This window comes from Neofelis nebulosa, chromosome 8 (genome assembly GCF_028018385.1).
Source record: "Neofelis nebulosa isolate mNeoNeb1 chromosome 8, mNeoNeb1.pri, whole genome shotgun sequence".
Classification (NCBI taxonomy): domain Eukaryota; kingdom Metazoa; phylum Chordata; class Mammalia; order Carnivora; family Felidae; genus Neofelis; species Neofelis nebulosa.
Window position 1 is genome coordinate 61,330,003 of NC_080789.1, and position 19,321 is coordinate 61,349,323.

The following is a 19,321-nucleotide window of genomic DNA, read 5'->3' on the forward strand; positions in this document are numbered from 1 at the left end:
TTCACTCATTTCCCCCCTCCCAAAATGTGGTTATCTGTCAGTGAATAGGGACATTGGCCCCTCATGGAACTATGAAGAGTGTCTATTGGCACAATCATCTCATTTTATTAATGAGAAAACAGAAGCCCCGAGAGTTTCCATGACTTGCCACATCCTCATATTTGCTTCCACGTTTCTACACAGGTTTCTACACTATCTGGAACTTCCTTTAGTGGCTTATTTTGAAGACTGATTCACTATTGTAAACTGACTTTGTGACCTGGTGTGGATGCTCAATAAACAGCAATTTCCTCTTCCTTTCCTTGAGTCTTTAGCTATTATTTTTAAAAATGATCTCCAACTCACATTTGGTAAGTTTATTTACTTACACACATAGGAGGCATTGGTCAAACATTTTATTTTCAAATGTGTTATTACAACCATGATGGGATTCTTTTAATTTTTATGATCAGCTTACCTCCCTGGTTACTGCATCTATAGCTAGCCTTGGCCACAATTTTCTTCGCTTTATTTAATATTCATAGTGATTAACTTTAGCAATGTTAACAAAGCAACTGAGACTCTGAAGGGTTAATTAATTTAACCAAGTAAGTTATCCAAAATTGTCATAATAATCCATTAACCTTATTTCAGAATATGTATTTTACTTAACCCCAAATAAAGCAAGACTTCACTTATTGAAACAAATAAACAAACAAAACAACATTGTAATCAGATAATCTGACTTAACTTCCAGCTGATTACCTGACCTAGCTATTCAGTAGTATCTCTTGAGTGTCAGTTTCCTCCTTTATCAAGAAGTATTTATAATACTTCAACTATTGCCCTCACATTGTTGCAATATTGATAACTGTGAAAAATGCTTTATTATTTTATACTGTCCCAGACTATCAACGTACAAACATGGTCATATATTTACTTCTGTATTCCAAGCACTTGGCTTTGTGCCTGACCCACAGGAAATACTCAATGAGTATTTGTAAAATTGAATTGAAATGAAGTATGAAATATAAAGTACTAAGTATTTGTAATGTAATAGCATTCTTTTTCTATATGGCCTCAAGCCAGATGACAGTAAAAAGCAACCACAAGTCTCCTTTTATTCTATACCAATTTCCAGAAAAGAAAGAAAAATATGGTGTTTCCTATTTGCTAAATTCAGGAAATTTGCCTTTGGGGAATTCTGTCCCTGTGATGAGTTAGAATATAATATATTCCAATGTATGGTCTACAGGTCCAAAGGCTTGGATTTTGATGTTGGTTCCAGTCAATGATTTACTGTATAAATTCAAAGCTCTGCTTTGTCCCCTTGTTCTCTATTCTTGTTCTCGATTCCCTCATCTGTTCCCATCTCCTCCCTGGTAATAATAATAACAATAATAATGGTAAATTGTTTCCTTTGTGCCAGAACCTGAGGCAAACCCTTCACTGGCATTATCATTACTTTTAATTCTCATATCAACTTTATGAGTTTGGTGGAATTGTTATGCCTTTTTTTATACAGAAGGAAGCTGAAGCATAGAGATGTTGAATAAACTACATAGGACTACTCAGACGGTTAGTTTCAAACCCAAGTCTACCTGACCCAATCCTCTTAACTAAGAATTCTATGGGTGCCCTAAGCCTGCTACACTCACCATCAACACTCCCCCAATCAGATATTGAAGGCAAAGAGACAAGTTAACATAAAAATTCCCAAAGAATAATGAATGATAACATGGGTGTAAGTAATTACCACTTATTAGATACTTACTATGTGCTCTGGATGTATTATCTCAACTGACTCATCATAAGAACCCTGTGACAAAGCCAGGGGGTATATAGTTCAGGGGTAGAGCATTTGACTGCATAATAACCCTGTGACATAGCCATTGCTATCATTGCCATTTTAAATTTGAGGGAACTGAGGTTTTGAGAAATTAATCAACTTCACAAATGTTATTCAACCAGTAAATTGCATAACTAAACTATCACATATTTGCCCCTAAAGCCAATGTTTGCAATAAATGTGCCAAACTGTACTTTAAAGTTTTATAGCTAGACAAAAAATAATCTTGAAGCTAGGATGCTCCTCTGTTGTTGCAATTTTCATTTCTATAATTCCTTGGTAAAACTTTTTTTTTCCCTAAAGCACTAAAGGTCTATGAAATGATAGCAGTGAAATAGATTTAGGCCCTCTGAAAGATGGACACTTTCAAGCAATAAAGCATTGGTCTGTGAGCCAGCCTGTATCTACATAATCTACATAGGCAACATACAATACAAAGTTAAGCTTTTGTCAAAGGAAGGAAAGTCTTCTCAGATTCAATGGCAGAGTCTGGGGATGGGCCAGTCTGGGTCATAGATACAACAGGATGTCATATTTAAAGAATAGCTCAAGAGATGTCAGAAAGTTCCACCAGCTCTGGCTTCTTGCAGATATGACATTGTCATGTACCTACCAGGCAAACAACCAAATAACCAAATAAACTAGTTCCAATTCTAGCTCCACCATTAACTAGCAGTGGGAGTTTGAACAGATTACTCTATGCCTTAGCTTGCTAGTTGGTGAAATGAAAATAACAATAGTGTCTCCCTTATAGTGATGGTTTTAAGATTAAATGAATTACTACATGTAAATCACTTAGAAAAGTGACAGTACGTAGTAAAAACTGCTAGATGTAATTGTTGTTATCTTCCAGTTTATCATTATTCCTCTAAAACATTATTTGTAAAGATTCTTTTCATAAGTGTCAAATGACATGTGTACGTGATTATTCACTCAATATCATAAAAATTGGGAAAATCTAAATTATGTTTTAATTACATTTTAACATGGAATGCCAACCAGCTATAAGAAAACATTAAGAAATTTTTATGACATAAGAAAATGCTCCATGGTGTGTGTCAAAATAAACAAAAGTAATATGCAGAACTGTGTTATATATGGGAAAAGGAGAAAATAATGTAACTTAATATTTGTATCTAATCTACCTGATATTAGCTTATCAGTATAACAGGTCTCTGGTACCTGATAAAGTAAAACATAAAAAGCAGTTTCAAGTTGGAAAGTGGGTACCAGGCAGATGAGGAGAGCTGTGGAAGAATGACTTTCGTTCCATATTTTTTGCTTCTTAAATATCTTAAACCAACTCTCTCCTTTGACTAACCAACTATGTTTTACCATTATCATCAACATCATCATCATCATTATTTATCATCAGCATTTTTGTTCATGTAATAAAGGGACCTGAAAGAAAAAAGTCAAGAGAAGAGATGTTAAGAAGAAGTTGCCAAAAAGTATAGTTCATAAATTTTGAAAAGTTGGTGGGCCCAATTTTGGATAATAATACATGTTCTTATGGTCCACCTGTTCATGCTTCAGTGGCTTAGAATGCCCATCACCCTAGATTTCTGTAAATGGGAAGATCTTTTTTCCTCAACTGCTAATTACATAGTTGATTATGTGTGTGACAGAGATCAGTGCTTCTAGGTTTGTAACTACTTAGTTTAGACCTTTCAAATCTTCTGAAAGGAGGAGTTGAAATATGGGATGTAAATCCTCCTGACAGGCTGGCCTGTGCTTTTGCTGGCTGCTTACAGGACACAGAGTCCAAGAAAAGGGATAGAAGAAAGTGAAGAAAAACTTTGAAGACAGACAATGCAACACAGTGTCTAATAAAACTCACAGCTTTATTTCTGCTAGAAAAAAGGGAGGAGAAACAGTCTGGGTTGTGTTTTGTTTTGTTTTTTTACAAAAAGTTTGAACAATTGTTTTTCTTTTATTTCATAAAATCCCCTGAAGAATGAGACCACCCTGGGTAAGAGAGTAGGTTCTTTCCAATCATACTGCACTCCCAAATTTTAATTCAATTAGAAAGTCTCTCTGAACAATCCCAAGGAGGCCTGGTTCATGGGTACCATATTCCCCAAAAGCATAAACAACAGCTTCCCAAAACTAACTCGCTCTTCTTAGAATGGATGGGAAAAAAATCTAAGAACATTAACTTGCATAGCCATTCAAATTATTGCTGCTTTTTATAAAATCATTACAGGTAATTCTGCACTAACTTCCCCTTTTCCCCTCACCCCAAACTCAGGAATTCCAGAAAAATTATGAGCTACTTTCCAAAGGAAGCCTTAGGGAAGGTTTGCAAGCACATGTATGGAGCCCAAGAAATTTGCATGAAAGGGAGAAATAAATTAAATAAATAATATCTAATAAATAACTCCAACAACATTCATTATCTACAAACTTAAATGCCAGAAAATACTAGCTTCAAGGATAGATTCCCCCACAGCCTCTCACAAAGGTAAGTGCCAGTATAGACTCAGAAAGCACATAGGCTGGCCTTATAGACACTTAACTTGCCTTTTCCCGCTAGGAAAAGGGAACCACTTCAGTAGCTGGTGGGATTTAAGATCTCTCTGCAAGGATACTTTCAAGGGGGTCTACAAACCAAGGGTGCAAAATACAACAGGGTTAGCGCTGCAAGCAAAATGGAAAGACAATAACTTAGACCGTAAGGAGATAATAAATAAGAGGGTAAAAAAAAAAAAAAAAAGTCAAGATCCACAGATAGTTTGGCAGGGTTTAGGGGATAGCTGAGCTGTAGAAAATGACATACTAATCTGCCTTATCAATTTTATTCATTGGTCCTATTTGTGTACCCTACATCCTAAACTTATCCTCTCTGGCAGAGCAGGATGTGATCCACTATCATGTAAACCGTTTAGGCTTTTAGTTTGTTTTAAATAATTGTCCTGGCAGATTGAACAGGACATTGAAATTTCTCAGATCACATTTTTCTGAAAAAAAAAAAATGTGACAAAATTAATGCTGGTATAAACAAAAGAGGAGTTCCATGAAGAAAAATAAACATCCTGCAAATCAGGATAAACCTGTGATGAAGACATAAATTGGTAAAAGCATTCACCGACCTTGGATTTGATTTCTGCATCCTTAAGTCTCCTCACTTGGAATGTTATCTACAATATGTAATAACATATTATATTTTAGAAGTGAAGAAGAGGTAACAATTAGTGGAGGAGGAGATAAGGAATTGTATATGCATTGGAAAAATTCAAGTTTGGTCATAAATTGATTGGTGCTTATCCCTCTAGAAAATATAAGAATAATTGGTGTGGACAGAGGTCAGTGGTTTTAACCATGTTTTGTGTAACCAAATGAAATGTATCTTGCCAAAGAAAATTTGGTCTTCCTATGGGCAGATGTGAGATAGAGGGAGTCACCAAACTATGGTAAGGTATAGCCAATTGCCATGTTAGTATAGCCAATTGCCATTTTATTGCTCTTGAATATGACCTGGGTTGTTTGCTGATTCCACCAGCAGCCCCTGAGCATCTTCAGAATTTTTAGAGCCTCCTGGTTCCAGACGCTATGAAATGGTACGGATGACTTCTCTAAGTTCCATTGGTCATAGGAGTCTGTTTACAGTGACTTGCTTGCCCCATCTCTAGAACTGAGAAAAGTGCTTTTGAAATGTTAATCAAGAATCAAGTTGGTATGAGATCTCTACTATGGTTCTCATATTACTAAGAAAGAGGGGTTCAGCCTCAGCCAACAAGAAGTAGAGCTAATCTCTTAAAGAACATGCTTTGTTATTCACAGTGACAGCCACGTTAGGATTTTAGCCTTTGGAGACAATTTTTAGATAGATGCATAGACGTCCTATCAGGTCCCCGAGAGAAATGCATCTGTGCTCCTTTGGCAACTCCATCTAATCATTCCACACACAGTGTTCATTTACTATTATTCTTCAATTCTTTCAGTTTCAGTAAGTTTATAGGAGTGATCACCAAAATTATTGAATTTTCAGAACTGTGAAGGACTTTAAAATCATCTAGACTTAAAACAGTTGTCTGATTTTACCAATCAGTAAACAGAGGCCAGAAATGGAAAATTAAGTGGCATAGATCATGAGTTTTTGGCACCATTAGAATAGGGCCCAGGGCTTCTGTTGTATTTCCACGTGATTGTAAACAATCAAATAATTTCACTTGAGGTCCCTAACTAAATGAATCAATACAGTGGGAGAAGCTGATGATAAATGAGGGTGGCAGGTGCAGGAAGGCCTAAATGGACTGGGACTACTGCGTTTGATATCTATCTATAGGGTTCCTTTAAGGTCATTGAATCTTCAGCTCAACCCACTTGAATTATGGGAAACATGTCCACATTACCCTCTGAAATGCTTGTCTTACTGCCCTAATCAGTGAAGATTGTATTAAGTTGGGCCCCAATGCCATGGTGAGGGTAGGAATCATAGGACATATCTATGGGAACATCATAACGAGGGGTACCAGCCTGAAAGGGAGTTGAATGAACATGCCCTGAGCTTAGACTTGCAGAAGGGTAATGTGGCATGAAACTGTAGGATTTATCCAGGTCAGGAGAGCCATCTTGCTTCAAGGAGAAGTTCCCACTGATGCTCAAGGGTGGAGTGAGTGGGCCCTCATAAGGTGGTGTACTGCAGTCAGGTGGATGGCTCCCAAAGGATGATTCTCCCAAACTCTTGAATACTTGGGGTTTGAGATTAATAAGATGTGTTTCCATATGGCCATAAGGAGGGCTAGGGAGCCCAGGAGACTGATAGTTGAAGTTATGGACAGAGATGGCAGAGTCACAAATAGGAGATTTCTCCTCATGCTTCTCCAGGAGGACAGACTGAGGGCCCAGCTGGAGGCATCCAGCCACCAGGTTGCTTGTAGGCTGAGAGAGCCCTTTGCAGAGCATCTCCACAAAGCCCTTCCCTTCAGGTGTCTGTCCAGTTTCCAGGACCTCAGACAAAGCCCAAATATAGTTCCTGGCCAGTCTAAGAGTCTCTATCTTGGAGAGCTTTTGAGTCTTAGAGTAACATGGCATGACTCTCCTCAGGTTGTCCAGGGCATCATTCAGGCCATGCATCCGGGTCCGTTCTCTAGCATTGGCCTTGACTCTTCGAGCCCTGAATCTCTCAAGGCGAGCTTTTGTCATCTTCTTTTTCTTGGGACCCCTTCTCTTAGGCTTCTCCCCATCCTCTTCCTCCTCTTCTTCCTCCTCAATACTGTCATGCTCTTCAGCTAAGCTTCCAAGCATCCCATAAGCAGCTGATCTTCTCTCTTCCTCCTTCATCTCATTCTGAGAGCCCAGAGCTTTGTCCATCCAGGATGGTGTGTTGACCAACTCTGTCATCTCCTTGGGTTTCACATAAGGTTTTGCCATTTCCAGGTTCTGGAACAGGAAACGGCAATGATTAGTGTCTGTGAATATCTGCTTTGATTTAAAACTAAACTTTCTTTTTATATCTTAGATATAAAACAGAGAATTGTATTGGGATTCAACTTGTGATTATCTAGTCCAAGTCCACCATTCTAAATAAGTAATCTAAGACTCAAATAAATGCCAAGAACACTAATATAGCTATGGCATAGTACAAAAAAATCAACTTTAGAAAAATGAAATTGACTTGATTACTGATGGCAGTGCCACTGCCTTGTACTTTTCATTCTCTGGTGCCTTGGTCTTGTAGAGATTTTATGCAAAAATAACTGGTATAAGAGTCAAAACATATTTTTCCTTCTTTCCAGAATACAGATCAAAAAGGGAAATAGGTGGACATATAAATTATTATCCAGAGAAACTTCTGAAAGTAAAAGAAGGTGCTAATGTAGTTAAAACTTATAACATGGATATAATTATAATTATTGCAAAATTTAAAAAGCATATCACACAGTAAGTAAGTACACTGTTGTATTTTACACCACAAAATAAATGAAACGCTGTGCTGAGATCATTCAGACTAATTTGTTCTTCAGAGGACTGCCCAGCCTCTATTGAGAGATATGCCACATACACTTAACCTGTAACATTCCATGTTTCCCACTGACTCTGCCAACTCTTAGCTTCAAGCATCCTAGGAAAGAGCAGTGCCACAACTGGCTGGTACCCCCATGTGACCATGACTATTTCTCTCACCATCACCAGAAGAGCATTTTTGTTTTCATCAAGCACCTTATGGTCTGTCTAATGTAGTGGTATTAGAGGTGTCAGTGACATGGTGTCTAAAAGGATCATGAAAAGAGAGCAGGGTTACCACTGACCATTTTTTAAATTCACCCATATGTTAAGAAGAAAACTCTTTCATTGCACAGGCATCTCACACCATCAGACAAGAATATGGCAACATCTAGATTTACAATCCAGAGGTCTACAAAGCTTATTCAAGATTATCTTAGTATAACTATTATAATAATACTTCATTAAAAATGAAAAATCTGGGGCAAACTCTAAACTTAACAGAACATAGTGACTGCAGACATAAACGAGGACTATTTCAGACAAACGTGGAAATACCCTGACTACTTTAATTCACTTGCCTAACAGATACTGTTTAATCCAGATTTTCTTTGAAAAAAAAAATTGCACTTCGAAAACCAGAAGAGACTGGTGGTTTAGTAAACATTTTATGTTCAATTCTGGAAGGGTGAATTGTTTTGAGATTTGCTGAGCAATTTGCAGGTATATAATTTACCAAATAAAAGTATCTGAGAAGCAGCATTGGGGCATGCCAGTTTACCAACTTAGTCTTTGAAACGCTAAGCCTTCCATCACTTTTGTGTATCAGAAAGGGGAGAGCATGAGACACGTTTTTCGATCCTTAAAGCTTGAGCCTCAAATCAATGAGGCAGGATTTAGCACATAGATTTTAAAAATATAAATATATGATCTGATTTGTTTCTGGTAATTTGAGCTTGTTTTCCTTCTAACCTCATTTACCTCCTATAAATAATTAATGTTACTGCATTGCAAAAACAGCCTAGGTTTCATGTTAATCAGCACAGAAATCATGTCAGCTTGACTTACTCACTTAATAAGGCTTCCTGGGTAAGCAGCTTTATTGAAAACACACGTTGGAACCTATTGGTCAACTGGCTGCCCAGGCCAAGTTAGAAAATCCCACTTTTAATATGGATGATGGAGCTTGTGTGCTGAGCTGCACTTCTAACTCAGCCCGATATCCAGAGGGAGGGTGAAGGACCTAATTAACTTTCTGTTAAAGTAACACAGACCTTTCTGAGGCAGGTGCACTCTGAGGCCAAAAAGGATGGAGTAGGCTTGGGAAACGTAACGTTGCACACGTAATTATAATAACATTTGTGTAGCTTTATAGCCAACCTTTGAGGGAAATGGGGATTTATGCTTGTTTGGTAGTCGAGGTCACTGTGGGTCAGAGATTAAGTGATGGAAATGCAAAGATATAGAGCTGATAGAGCAGGACATAAAGCCAGTTCTTCTGATTCCAAATCCTAGGTTTTAGATTATTTCACCTCCCCCCGCCCCCCCCCCCCACCACAGCTACAGGAAGAAAGGAAGTCACTTTGACTTAAGGGGGTGTGGATCAGCTGAACTAAATCACCAGGAAATGAACATCATCCAAAGGGAGGCTAGTTTAGCTGTTCTTTGCAATGTTTAACTCTCAGATTCCAGGATTCCTTCCTCTTATAGATTTTTTTTTCTTATCGCTTCCACCCTTTTATTCCCCCCCCCACCTTCTCTTACTCTGCTTCCTTATCTTTTTTCTCTTCTATTTCTCTCATCTCCTCTTCATCATCATCATCACTCAGTCATACTTACATGCAGGGAGAGTCGAGAAGGAAGATGCAGGAGAGGAAAGCAGTCTCCCGAATTGCCCCTGATAGCCTCTGTAATTGGCTTTTTTCATTATTATTATGATCCTCACCTCCGTACCTCTGGACTCTAGCCAAGTTCTGTCCATCTTCACCCCCACCAAGAAGTGGGATTAGGAGAATAGAGTAGACTATCCTTCGCCTTTAACATAATTTAATGGTTTCTATAAGAGTCAAAGAGTTGCTTTCAAGTCAGGTTATCAGCAGGTACGAAGGAAAAGAACCAACTGGCTTTGGCTAAAACAATGTAAAGGGCAACCATTTTTTATCTTTCTTCTCTTACTAACCCTGGGAAGGATATAGATGGCTCCAGTTTAACTCTCTCTTTTTTCATAGATTCTCGTCCATTAAGTTCTAGGAGCATCACATGGGTATATAGGGTGGCTTTGAAATCATGAAAGCTGGAATGACGCACACTCTAGTCCCAACTGTTCTGATTCCCAGTTGCTGATTTCAAACACATTACATAGCTCTCTGGTCTTTCATTTCCTCTTTGATAAAATAGAGGTAAGGTATATTTAACATGGTTCTTGCAAGACAAATAAAAATAAGATTTTGTAAACTTTAAATGCTATAAAACATTATCCATATATTTATCTTGTGTTTATTCTTGAGTTTTCTTATCTAATCTATTTACACAATTTGCATGTTCAAAAATAAAAGTTGTTTCCCACAGATGAATCATAAAAGTAGATTCTGCTAACTACTGTGCCTCTTCTTATCTTGAGGGAACCTCCTCTAATTGGCTCAGAAGATGATCTAACAATTGCCCAATAGCCCATCTTTTCTCCCAGTGTATCTGGACAGCAGACTCTGGAGTCACATTACCTGAGTTTAAACTTCAGCTCTATTACATACTAGATATGTGATCTTAAGGTTTCAGAATCTACCTGTGCCTCAGTCCCCTCTCTTTAGAATGGGAATAATAATAGTCCTACCTCATAGGATTATTGTGAGCATAAAATGAGCTAATATATTTAAAGACTTTGAACAGTGCCAGATATCATAATGCCATGTAAGTATTAAGTACTATCGTTCCTAAAGTTCATCATGACTTCTCCTGGACACATGGACAAAACCAAGTATACTTAACAATCTGTGCTTACTATTGATTTCATGCCAACAAAAGCCAATGGCTCTATCTCAACATGCATTTTGAAAAATTCCCTGACAAACCCCCTCCTCCAACCTAATAACTAAGTATCAAAGCTTCTACTCCATTGCAAGAGGTGAAGAAACAGAGTTCTATCCGCTGTTTCTACCAGATTGCCCAAAACTCTTTTACCATATTCATGGAGGAGGTTAGTCACTTTTATTGTTTTTTTTTTTTTATTATGGGGACACAGCAGTTTGCTGGACACTCCTACTCAGTTACTTTAATGTTTAGGTTCATGAAGTTTCTGACAGAACACACACAGCTCTTAGCCCTGGACATTTGTTTCCTTTTGTCTTTGATTAGACACTACTGGGGATAAGACTTTCCTACCAGAATCCAGTGCCAGAGCTCTGAGGAGAAAAATGAAATGTCTCTCAAATAGAAGTAAAAGCCAGGACTCCTCAAAGATTAAAAGAAGTAATAATTCTTTTCTTTTGACTTTTTCCACCTAAATGTCTCCAATGCCTCGAAAAGTTAGCAGGGGAAAAAAGATGATGAACATCCAGTTTTAGACTTGAGAGCCGAAAATGTGTGTGGTGCAGTTGTGATTTCTGATCAAGGAAATCAACTCCGTTTTCTCTAGAACAAGAATCTAATTCTACCATGGCTTTGAGCCTGTTAATGAACCCGCTCAGAGGTGTACTGACAGAAGCCTGGCACTGAGACCCTCTCCACTCTTTTATCACTCGCTTATTAAATGAGCACAGAAAATTATTTTCTTTTTTTTTTTTACTCCTAGGGAAAAATGGAAATAGTATTTCTGTCTTTCATATCTCATTTAGAAGATTTATGAAAAGCAAGGGTAAGGACTTGTTGTGTAGAAGTTTCTATTGATGGACACGTGAATGAAGGGTGCTTACATGTGTGCATGTGGTGATGAGACAGTATATTTCCTCTTGGAAGCTGACTGTACTCACTTCACCTCCTGAGCCTATGACTGAATCCTCAGTACAACAGAAAGGAGCCTATTCAGCTCAGTTTCTAAGGAATCCAAGCACCAGACAGGCTAAATGCCTTGCTCAGAGCGGCAGAGTCTTCACACTAAAAAGACAGAATGCAGACCGGGGTGCTCACAACCTGCTCTGCCCAGAAACTGCCAGTGGACTGTTTTGTGCTCTTCCTATACAACTTTTTAGACTCTACCACTTTCTCTCTTGGTTAATACCTGTACACACACGCGCACGCGCGTGCGCGCGCACACACACACACACACACACACACACACAGGCACACCATGACCTCAAACCCAAATGGTGAACTTTGCAAACAGAAATTACTCAATCTTTTAGTTTTCCCCCTTCTTCTTCAACATTTCATCCCTGGTCCCTCTGTCCAAAAACAAGGGAAGCATTTTACATTTATTACTATTGTTCTGGATACAGTTTGGGGGTGGTAAATGAAGAATAAGAGGCAGAGGAGACAAAAATATATAAGAACAACCTTTCTTTTCTGATTTCTTGTGGAAAGAGCTGAGGAAAAGGAAATTTTCACCACTCTATTACAACTATCTAAGAATTTCTAGCACACCAAATGGGGGAAACGGTAAGAATATGCTCCATAGCTTTCCGACATCTTCTCTCATTTCTTAGTCTATTACCATTCCCCTTCTTACCCCTTCCACTCTCTCCACAGCCTGAAAATGCTGTGAACAGAGCAGCGGATTGAGTCAATTCTTGCAACCTACTTCCTGAACCACCTCAGACAAAGTTAAACTTTTTGGACATTTTTTTCTCCTGCATTAATAAAATGGAAGGGTGAGTTTGACAGACATAGAGGATGATAATTTGTAATCTCTACTTTATAAAAATGATTGAGTGTGTGAGTTTCACTTCAAGTGGCAGGTGCTATTGGAATTAGTGAAATTGTTAAAATTTTAATATCCGTCCCCAAATGTTCTCTGTCTGCTTCTCTGTTCAAGTTTCCAAGTCCTACTCCCTCTTCTCCTAGCCCAGAAGAGACTTACCTCAGCCCAACTGCTCCTCTAGGTCTGTGGGAACTTCCCACAGAAACTTTAGTAGTCCCGTACCACCCCCATCCAAGGGCTCACCTCTGTCAGTGGTGGTCCCTGGTGTGAAGTCTGGATCTGTGTCCTGGAGGAGACTCAGAGAACCCAAGTCTCCCTGAGCGTCCAGATCATAGGAGAAGGAAGTACTTTTAGCGATCCATGTTAAACCGGCCCCTGCCTCTTAGATATGTCACTGAATCTGTTTTTTCTGACTGATTCTTGTTCTACTCGTTCCTTGGAGTTCTGTATGCTCCTCCAGGACGCCTTCAGGCTGATGCTCCCGTTGCAGCTGATTTAGCTGTTCTTCAGTACCTCCTCTGAGTGGCTAGTTCCCCGGAGTGGAGCTTTCAGGACCACAGCCTCTGGGCAGCTCCTGCGCTCTGGCCGGAGTCTCCGAGTTGCAGCAGTTTTGATTGCTTTCCCAGCTGACCAGGGCGGGGTGATGCTGCCGGAGGTCTAACTCCTCCCCTTCCCCAGTCGAAAGACACACCTACTTCAAAGGGCTCCTCTGGCCAGGTCCAGTTTACCATTCATTCGTTTTGTTTTATTTGATCGTTTGTATAAATGGGGAGAAAGGTTAATAGAAGGAGAATATGGGAGGAGAGTTGCTGAAGTTGAAAGGTAAAGAAAAAGAGGACTGGAAATCTTTGTGGTTAAAAAAGTAAGACATTGGGTGAGAGAAAATTGGAGGGCGTCTCAGAGAGCTAAGAAGGGTTAATGAAAACAGTGGTCTCCATCTGAAGAGTCAAAAAATGAGAAAGATACATGCCCAGGACACAGCATCACTATTACCTTATACATGTAGATTGGTGTCTTTAGTTTTAAAACTTCAGAATTTTAAAAGAAGAAGGAAAAAGTACCTTCCTCTCCCTTCTTTTCAACATGTCAGACTTATTTCCATTCAAAACCTTTTTATTTTAATTAGTGACTATAGACAGGGCCATATCTATATTTGTTGTACTGTTCTTTCAACTTTTGTTTGCTTGAAATTTATAAAAATGTAAAGCAAATGAATGAAATAGTTCATTGTAAGGACACTTAGCTCCTTGAATTACAAACTGGGATCCACTATTATTTTTCAAAAATATATCAAAATATATCATTAAGCATTCAGGTAGAAAAAGTCCATCTGAATAGTAATGGACTTGGAAGAAAGGAAAGGTCCTGCAATTGCTAAAATCCCTGTGGTATTCTGTGGTAAGATTAATTGGCTAGAAGAGAAAGAAGAAAACTACACCTAGAAAGACTTAAAGAAAATATACGGATATGCTTTATTACAGAGAGCTACCAAGTCAAAATGCAGAATCTTCATTTTAAGATGTGAAGGATTTTGTAAACTTCTATGGTTCTGGGGAGGCAAGGGAAGAAGGGTGCTTGGAAGAAGGGAAGAAGCAATTGGCTGAATGATGTTCGGTATTTCAACCTCATTTCCAATATCACATCTGTAAAAGGACCTGATCAGTAAAGTGTTCCCCACTGTAGCAAGATAGAATTCTGGGTCCAAGCTCAGCCTCTTTTTGAAATTCCCTTGAAGGAAATCCCTCAGTTTTTTGGAAATCACTTGCTCTACCAATGCAACATATGTAATATGCCCTACCATATTACATGTGTGATTTTGGAAATCACAGTGCTCTACCAATGGTACATATGTAATAGAGATGAAGAGCTATAAGAATGTCTTGAGCGCAAAGAAAAGGGCAGAAGGTTAAAGCAAAAGATAGGTTTACTGGATTACTTGGCAATCAAAAAGAATGAAATCTTGCCAATTGCAACAACGTGGATGGAACTAGAGGGTATGATGCTAAGCGAAATTAGTCAGAGAAAGACAAATATCATATGACTTCACTCATATGAGGACTTTAAGACACAGAACAGATTAACGCAAGGGAAGGGAAGCAAAAATAATATAAAAACAGGGAGGGAGACAAAACATAAGACACTCTTAAATATAGATAACAAACTGAGGGTTGCTGGAGGGGTTGTGGATGGGGGGTTGGCTAAATGGGTAAGGGGCATTAAGGAGGACACTTGTTGGGATGAGCACTGGGTGTTATATGTAGGGGATGAATCACTGGATTCTACTCCTGAAATCATTATTGCACTACATGCTAACTTGGATGTAAATTAAAAAAAAAAATATATATATATATATATATATATATATTTTTTTTTTTTTTTTAAAGATAGGTTTACTGGAGTGCCTGGGTGGCTCAGCCAATTAAGCCTCTGACCTCAGTTCAGGTTATGATCTCACAGTTCATGGGTTCAAGCCCCATGTTGGGCTCTGTGCTGACAGCTCAGAGCCTACAGCCTGCTTCGGATTCTGTGTTTCCCTCTCTGCCCATCCCTTGCTTATGCTCTCTCTCTCTCTCAAAAATAAATAAATAAACATTAAAAAAAATTTTATTAAAAAAAAAAGCAGGGTCACCTGGGTGTCTCAGTCGGTTAAGTGTCTGACTTTGGCTCAGGTCATGATCTCACGGTTTGTGGGTTCAAGCCCCATATCAGGTTCTGTGATGACATCTCAGAACCTGGAGCCTGCCTCAGATTCTGTGGCTCCCTCTCTCTCTGCCCCTCCCCCACTTGCATGCACGAGCTTGCACCCTCTCTCTCTCTCAAAAATAAATATTAAAAAAAAATTTTAAAGCAAAAGATAGGTTTGCTGTCAATAAGGGTGAAGGATATGTCTTAGTTTTGAAACAGTTCATTTTTTTAAAACTCTTGTAGGTGTGAAGGACTCTTGTCCTTCACGAAGAAAGAAAGAAAGAAAGAAAGAAAGAAAGAAAGAAAGAAAGAAGAGAAAAATTAACATTTTCCCCCATTTTATAGGAAGTGGTTCATCTTCAGCAAATCTCTAAGCCCCTACTAATATTTCTTGTATTTCTACTTAGGAAATACCTGCTCAGCAAAACAAACTTCATGTTCAGAGTAATTAAGTAACACAGGCTAGGAAAGGTAGATTTCTGAAAACCGTATCAGAATCCCCTCTTCAGCCAGAGGAAGTGTATCTATGGAGGCATTTGTGCTCAGGAGAGAGCTGCAATGACCATGTATAGAATGGGTTGATCCCCTGCTTTGTGTCTTAGAAGCCATCTCCCTGGATATTTGAGAGTTCATGATACTGGCGATGTTAGTATCCCGCCTGTGAAATGCTCAGAGGGCAGGGAAGAGTAGTGGATCAGCAGAAAGGTGAACATATTGAGACAAAGATGAGGGTGGGGACAGAACATTCTGTACGGCTCCTTGCTCTCTTTGAAAGATGTAAGAAACTAGACACAATGGGATTAGCTCTCAAAACACATTCAGTTGTGTGTATGTGTGTGTGCCCACGTGTGCAGCCTCAAGAGGGCATTGAGGAAGACGCCAAATTTTCTTTAAGAGCTGCCTTTTGCAGAGGGAGGGATGCAATATAATTCATCAGGGTCACCCACATCACAACTCCTGGAAGGTTATACAGACAGTTAGCTATTGAACTCAGAGCAGGAAGGGGCAGGAAGGGTGTGTGCAGTCAGCAGAGGAAAGAGGGCGGGGACTGCATGCAAAGCGTTTACATTCATTCTCCTCCCCCACATGGTTCCTGGGCCAGAGGGCCAATCCCCAGGCCTTCCTTCTTTCTCTGTGCTTTTTGTAAAGCTCTGAGCTAACCTGTTAGAACCATCTGCTGGGTGGGGGAAATGCAACCAGCGCTCAGTTGCCGGCCCACAGGCCGAGTGAGAGCCATTGAAGCAGAGAGGAGGGAGGCAACAGGCAGATTTATGGGCAGCAATCTGTTCCCCCCACCCCAGGCCCCACTGCCAGGAGACAGCTTGATAATCCATCAACCCCACTAATGAATTAATTAGTATTCCCAGTAATCCTGACCCCCAAAGGAGACCGGCCCACAGGCCCCTCAGGGGGCTAGAAACTGCCTTCTTAGACCAGACACTGAAGCCCCAGGACCAATGCCTGACATTAGGCCCCAGGGTGCTCAACTACATGCCACAGGCCCTGTTGTTAAGATCCCCAGATGTCCCTCCTTCTCACCTTCCCTCGGGAGACAGCTAGCTTTTGCTGAATTGAAACCAATACTACCAACAAATGGAGTCCAGAGCCATAAATCAGGGATGGTAGAAAGCGAGGATTCATGCTGCCCAGATTTAGGATAAAACTTGAACAGATCCTAAAGCTGCCCTCCAAGGATTAGTACAGGGATGGAGTAGGTTAAGCTTGACCTCAAGAAGCTCCAGGAGGGAAATGACACAGGGTCAAAAATAATTGTGAAACAGTTTGAAACAGAGTGATTGGTGACGTGAATCTCTCCTGAATAAAGACTGCAGTGAAACAGAGGTGTCTGTGAAACAGCTGAGTTTCTGAACAGTCTAGTCTGGAGACTGGCATGTGGGAGATTCCCAACCCTCCCCCCCCCCCCCCACCCTTACAACAGTAAACACCACCGCTGTTCTTTTACAAAACTCCGAGATGCGATGGGGTGAAAAAAGCTTGGGAGTAAAGAAACCTGTGTTCTAAATCTTAGCCTGCTTCTAGCTGTGTGGCCACGATGAGTGATCTAAGCTCTCTGGGTCTCATGTCATCAATGATCCGGTTGGATCATGATCTCTTAGGTGCTTTCCTCCCAGCTGTAACATTTAGTGATGGTGACACGGCCAAGTGTTACAATTCCCCTTGGAAAGTGAACAACACTAGCTCTTCAAAAATATATAATTTGAGTCCCCAGGTTTGAATAAGGTAACCAACCAGGTTAATGACAACAGTGGGTCTAGAAAATAGATAATAGACATGGGCGTCCTCTCTCCACCCAGATTCCTGGTCTCTCTTAAGGACGCTTGACTCAACCTTCTCCCACCCCATTCGTTCAAGGCCTTTGCATTTGCGCACTCACAGGGCACACAGAGTAACTCATTCCAGCAACAAAATAATGACCTGCATTTGTTAAAAATCTACTGGGAAACTGCTGCGCCTTTGAGAGCTCTGTACCTTTGCCTTCAGCCTGCCTCCCTACGCTACGATACCCAACTCCTAAGAACACAGTCCTCTTGGATTCATTTGAATCCTAACATTGCCTTTTACTAACCATGCCACTTCAGACAAGTTATTTATCTCTCTGGGCCTCAATTCCTTCATCTGTAAATTGAAGGTAATAATGTTTATCCAATGAACTTGCTCTGAGGAGTATACATCTCATTAAATATGAGATAATGTATGCCAAGTACCTAAGATAGAATCTGGTACTTAGCAAGTGTTCAATAAATTGTAGTTGTTATTGGTATTTTGTCTTAAACATTTAAATCTGATTTTTTTTATCTCTTAGAAATCAAGGAAAAACTAATATCAGAATCTCCATGTAGAGCTCCTGTCTCTGTGCTTCTACCTCAATATACATACCCTTTTTTATAGCAATGACCACACTTTATGCATTTATCCCAGAAATGTGTCTTATGTACATATAAAACCCTAGGTACTGTGTAAGAGTCTGGGAATACAGAGCTGAATAAGAGTTCTCATTCCTAACCAACTTCCAGTGTAGCGGCAGAGGCGGAGAAACAAATTATATGAGTATATAATTCAAAAACTCCACTTTGCAATGTCTTTCTAACATAATTACATGTGTACCCCAGGAGCCATATATGGGCCAGAGATGTTCATGGCAGTATTGGTTTTAATAGTGAGAAAGTACATTATCAATACATTAAATAACCCAATGGTTTGGCCAAGCAACAGAATATTACTTAATTTGCATGACTTGGCCTATATACACTAACAGGAAACGTATTTTATGTAATTTTTTTAAGGTGTATTTATTTTTGGAAGAGAGAGAGCACCCACGTGCATGAGTGGGGGAGGGGCAGAGAGAGAGGGAGACAGAAGATCCAAGCAGGCTCTCTGCTGTCAGTGCAGAGCCTGATGTGGGGCTTGAACTCACAAACTGTGACATCATGACCTGAGCTGAAGTTGGACACTTAGCCAACTGAGCCACCCAGGTGCCCCCGTACTCTATGTATTAACATATGTGGGAGGAAATGTAAAACTATATGTAGAAATTAGGTTCCGTATGATACACTTAATTTTTTTGAATGTGTACACATATGTTAAATAATAGATATTGTAGACACACACCTGCAAACTGATAACAGTGAGCCTTTTCCTCAGGACATAACCTTCCTGAGAATAAGCACATTGAGAGTAGGTAGTTATCAAAGGAGACTATTTTCTTTTCATTCAAGAATAATGTATTCAGGAGCACCTGGCTGACTCAGTCAGTAGAGCATGCAACTCTTGATCTCGGGGTTCTGAGTTTGAGCCCCATGTTGGGTGTAGAGATTACTTAAAAATAAAATATCTTAAAAACAGAATAATGTACTCCTATATAATCTTTTAAAGTAAAACTGATATTAAGATATAATTAATGTATGCTCTTTTAAAAATCTTATTTCCCACGCATAGCCAACTTTATTTTCGGGAAGGATCTGACCGTCTCCCACTCGGCCCCAAAC

At 39.5% G+C, this 19,321-nt stretch overlaps 1 protein-coding gene across 1 annotated transcript; it reads right to left on the bottom strand.

Annotated features, from left to right (window-relative positions):
• Nucleotides 1-3,653: 3,653 nt before the first annotated feature.
• NEUROD4 (neuronal differentiation 4) lies at nt 3,654-13,227 on the bottom strand. The gene is made up of 2 exons (XM_058742482.1): nt 12,873-13,227; nt 3,654-7,213 (listed from the first exon to the last, which is right to left on the bottom strand). The coding sequence occupies exon 2, from the start codon at nt 7,202-7,204 to the stop codon at nt 6,209-6,211; it is 996 nt and encodes a 331-aa protein (XP_058598465.1). The 5' UTR covers nt 7,205-7,213; nt 12,873-13,227; the 3' UTR covers nt 3,654-6,208.
• Between the last annotated feature and the right edge of the window lie 6,094 nt (nt 13,228-19,321).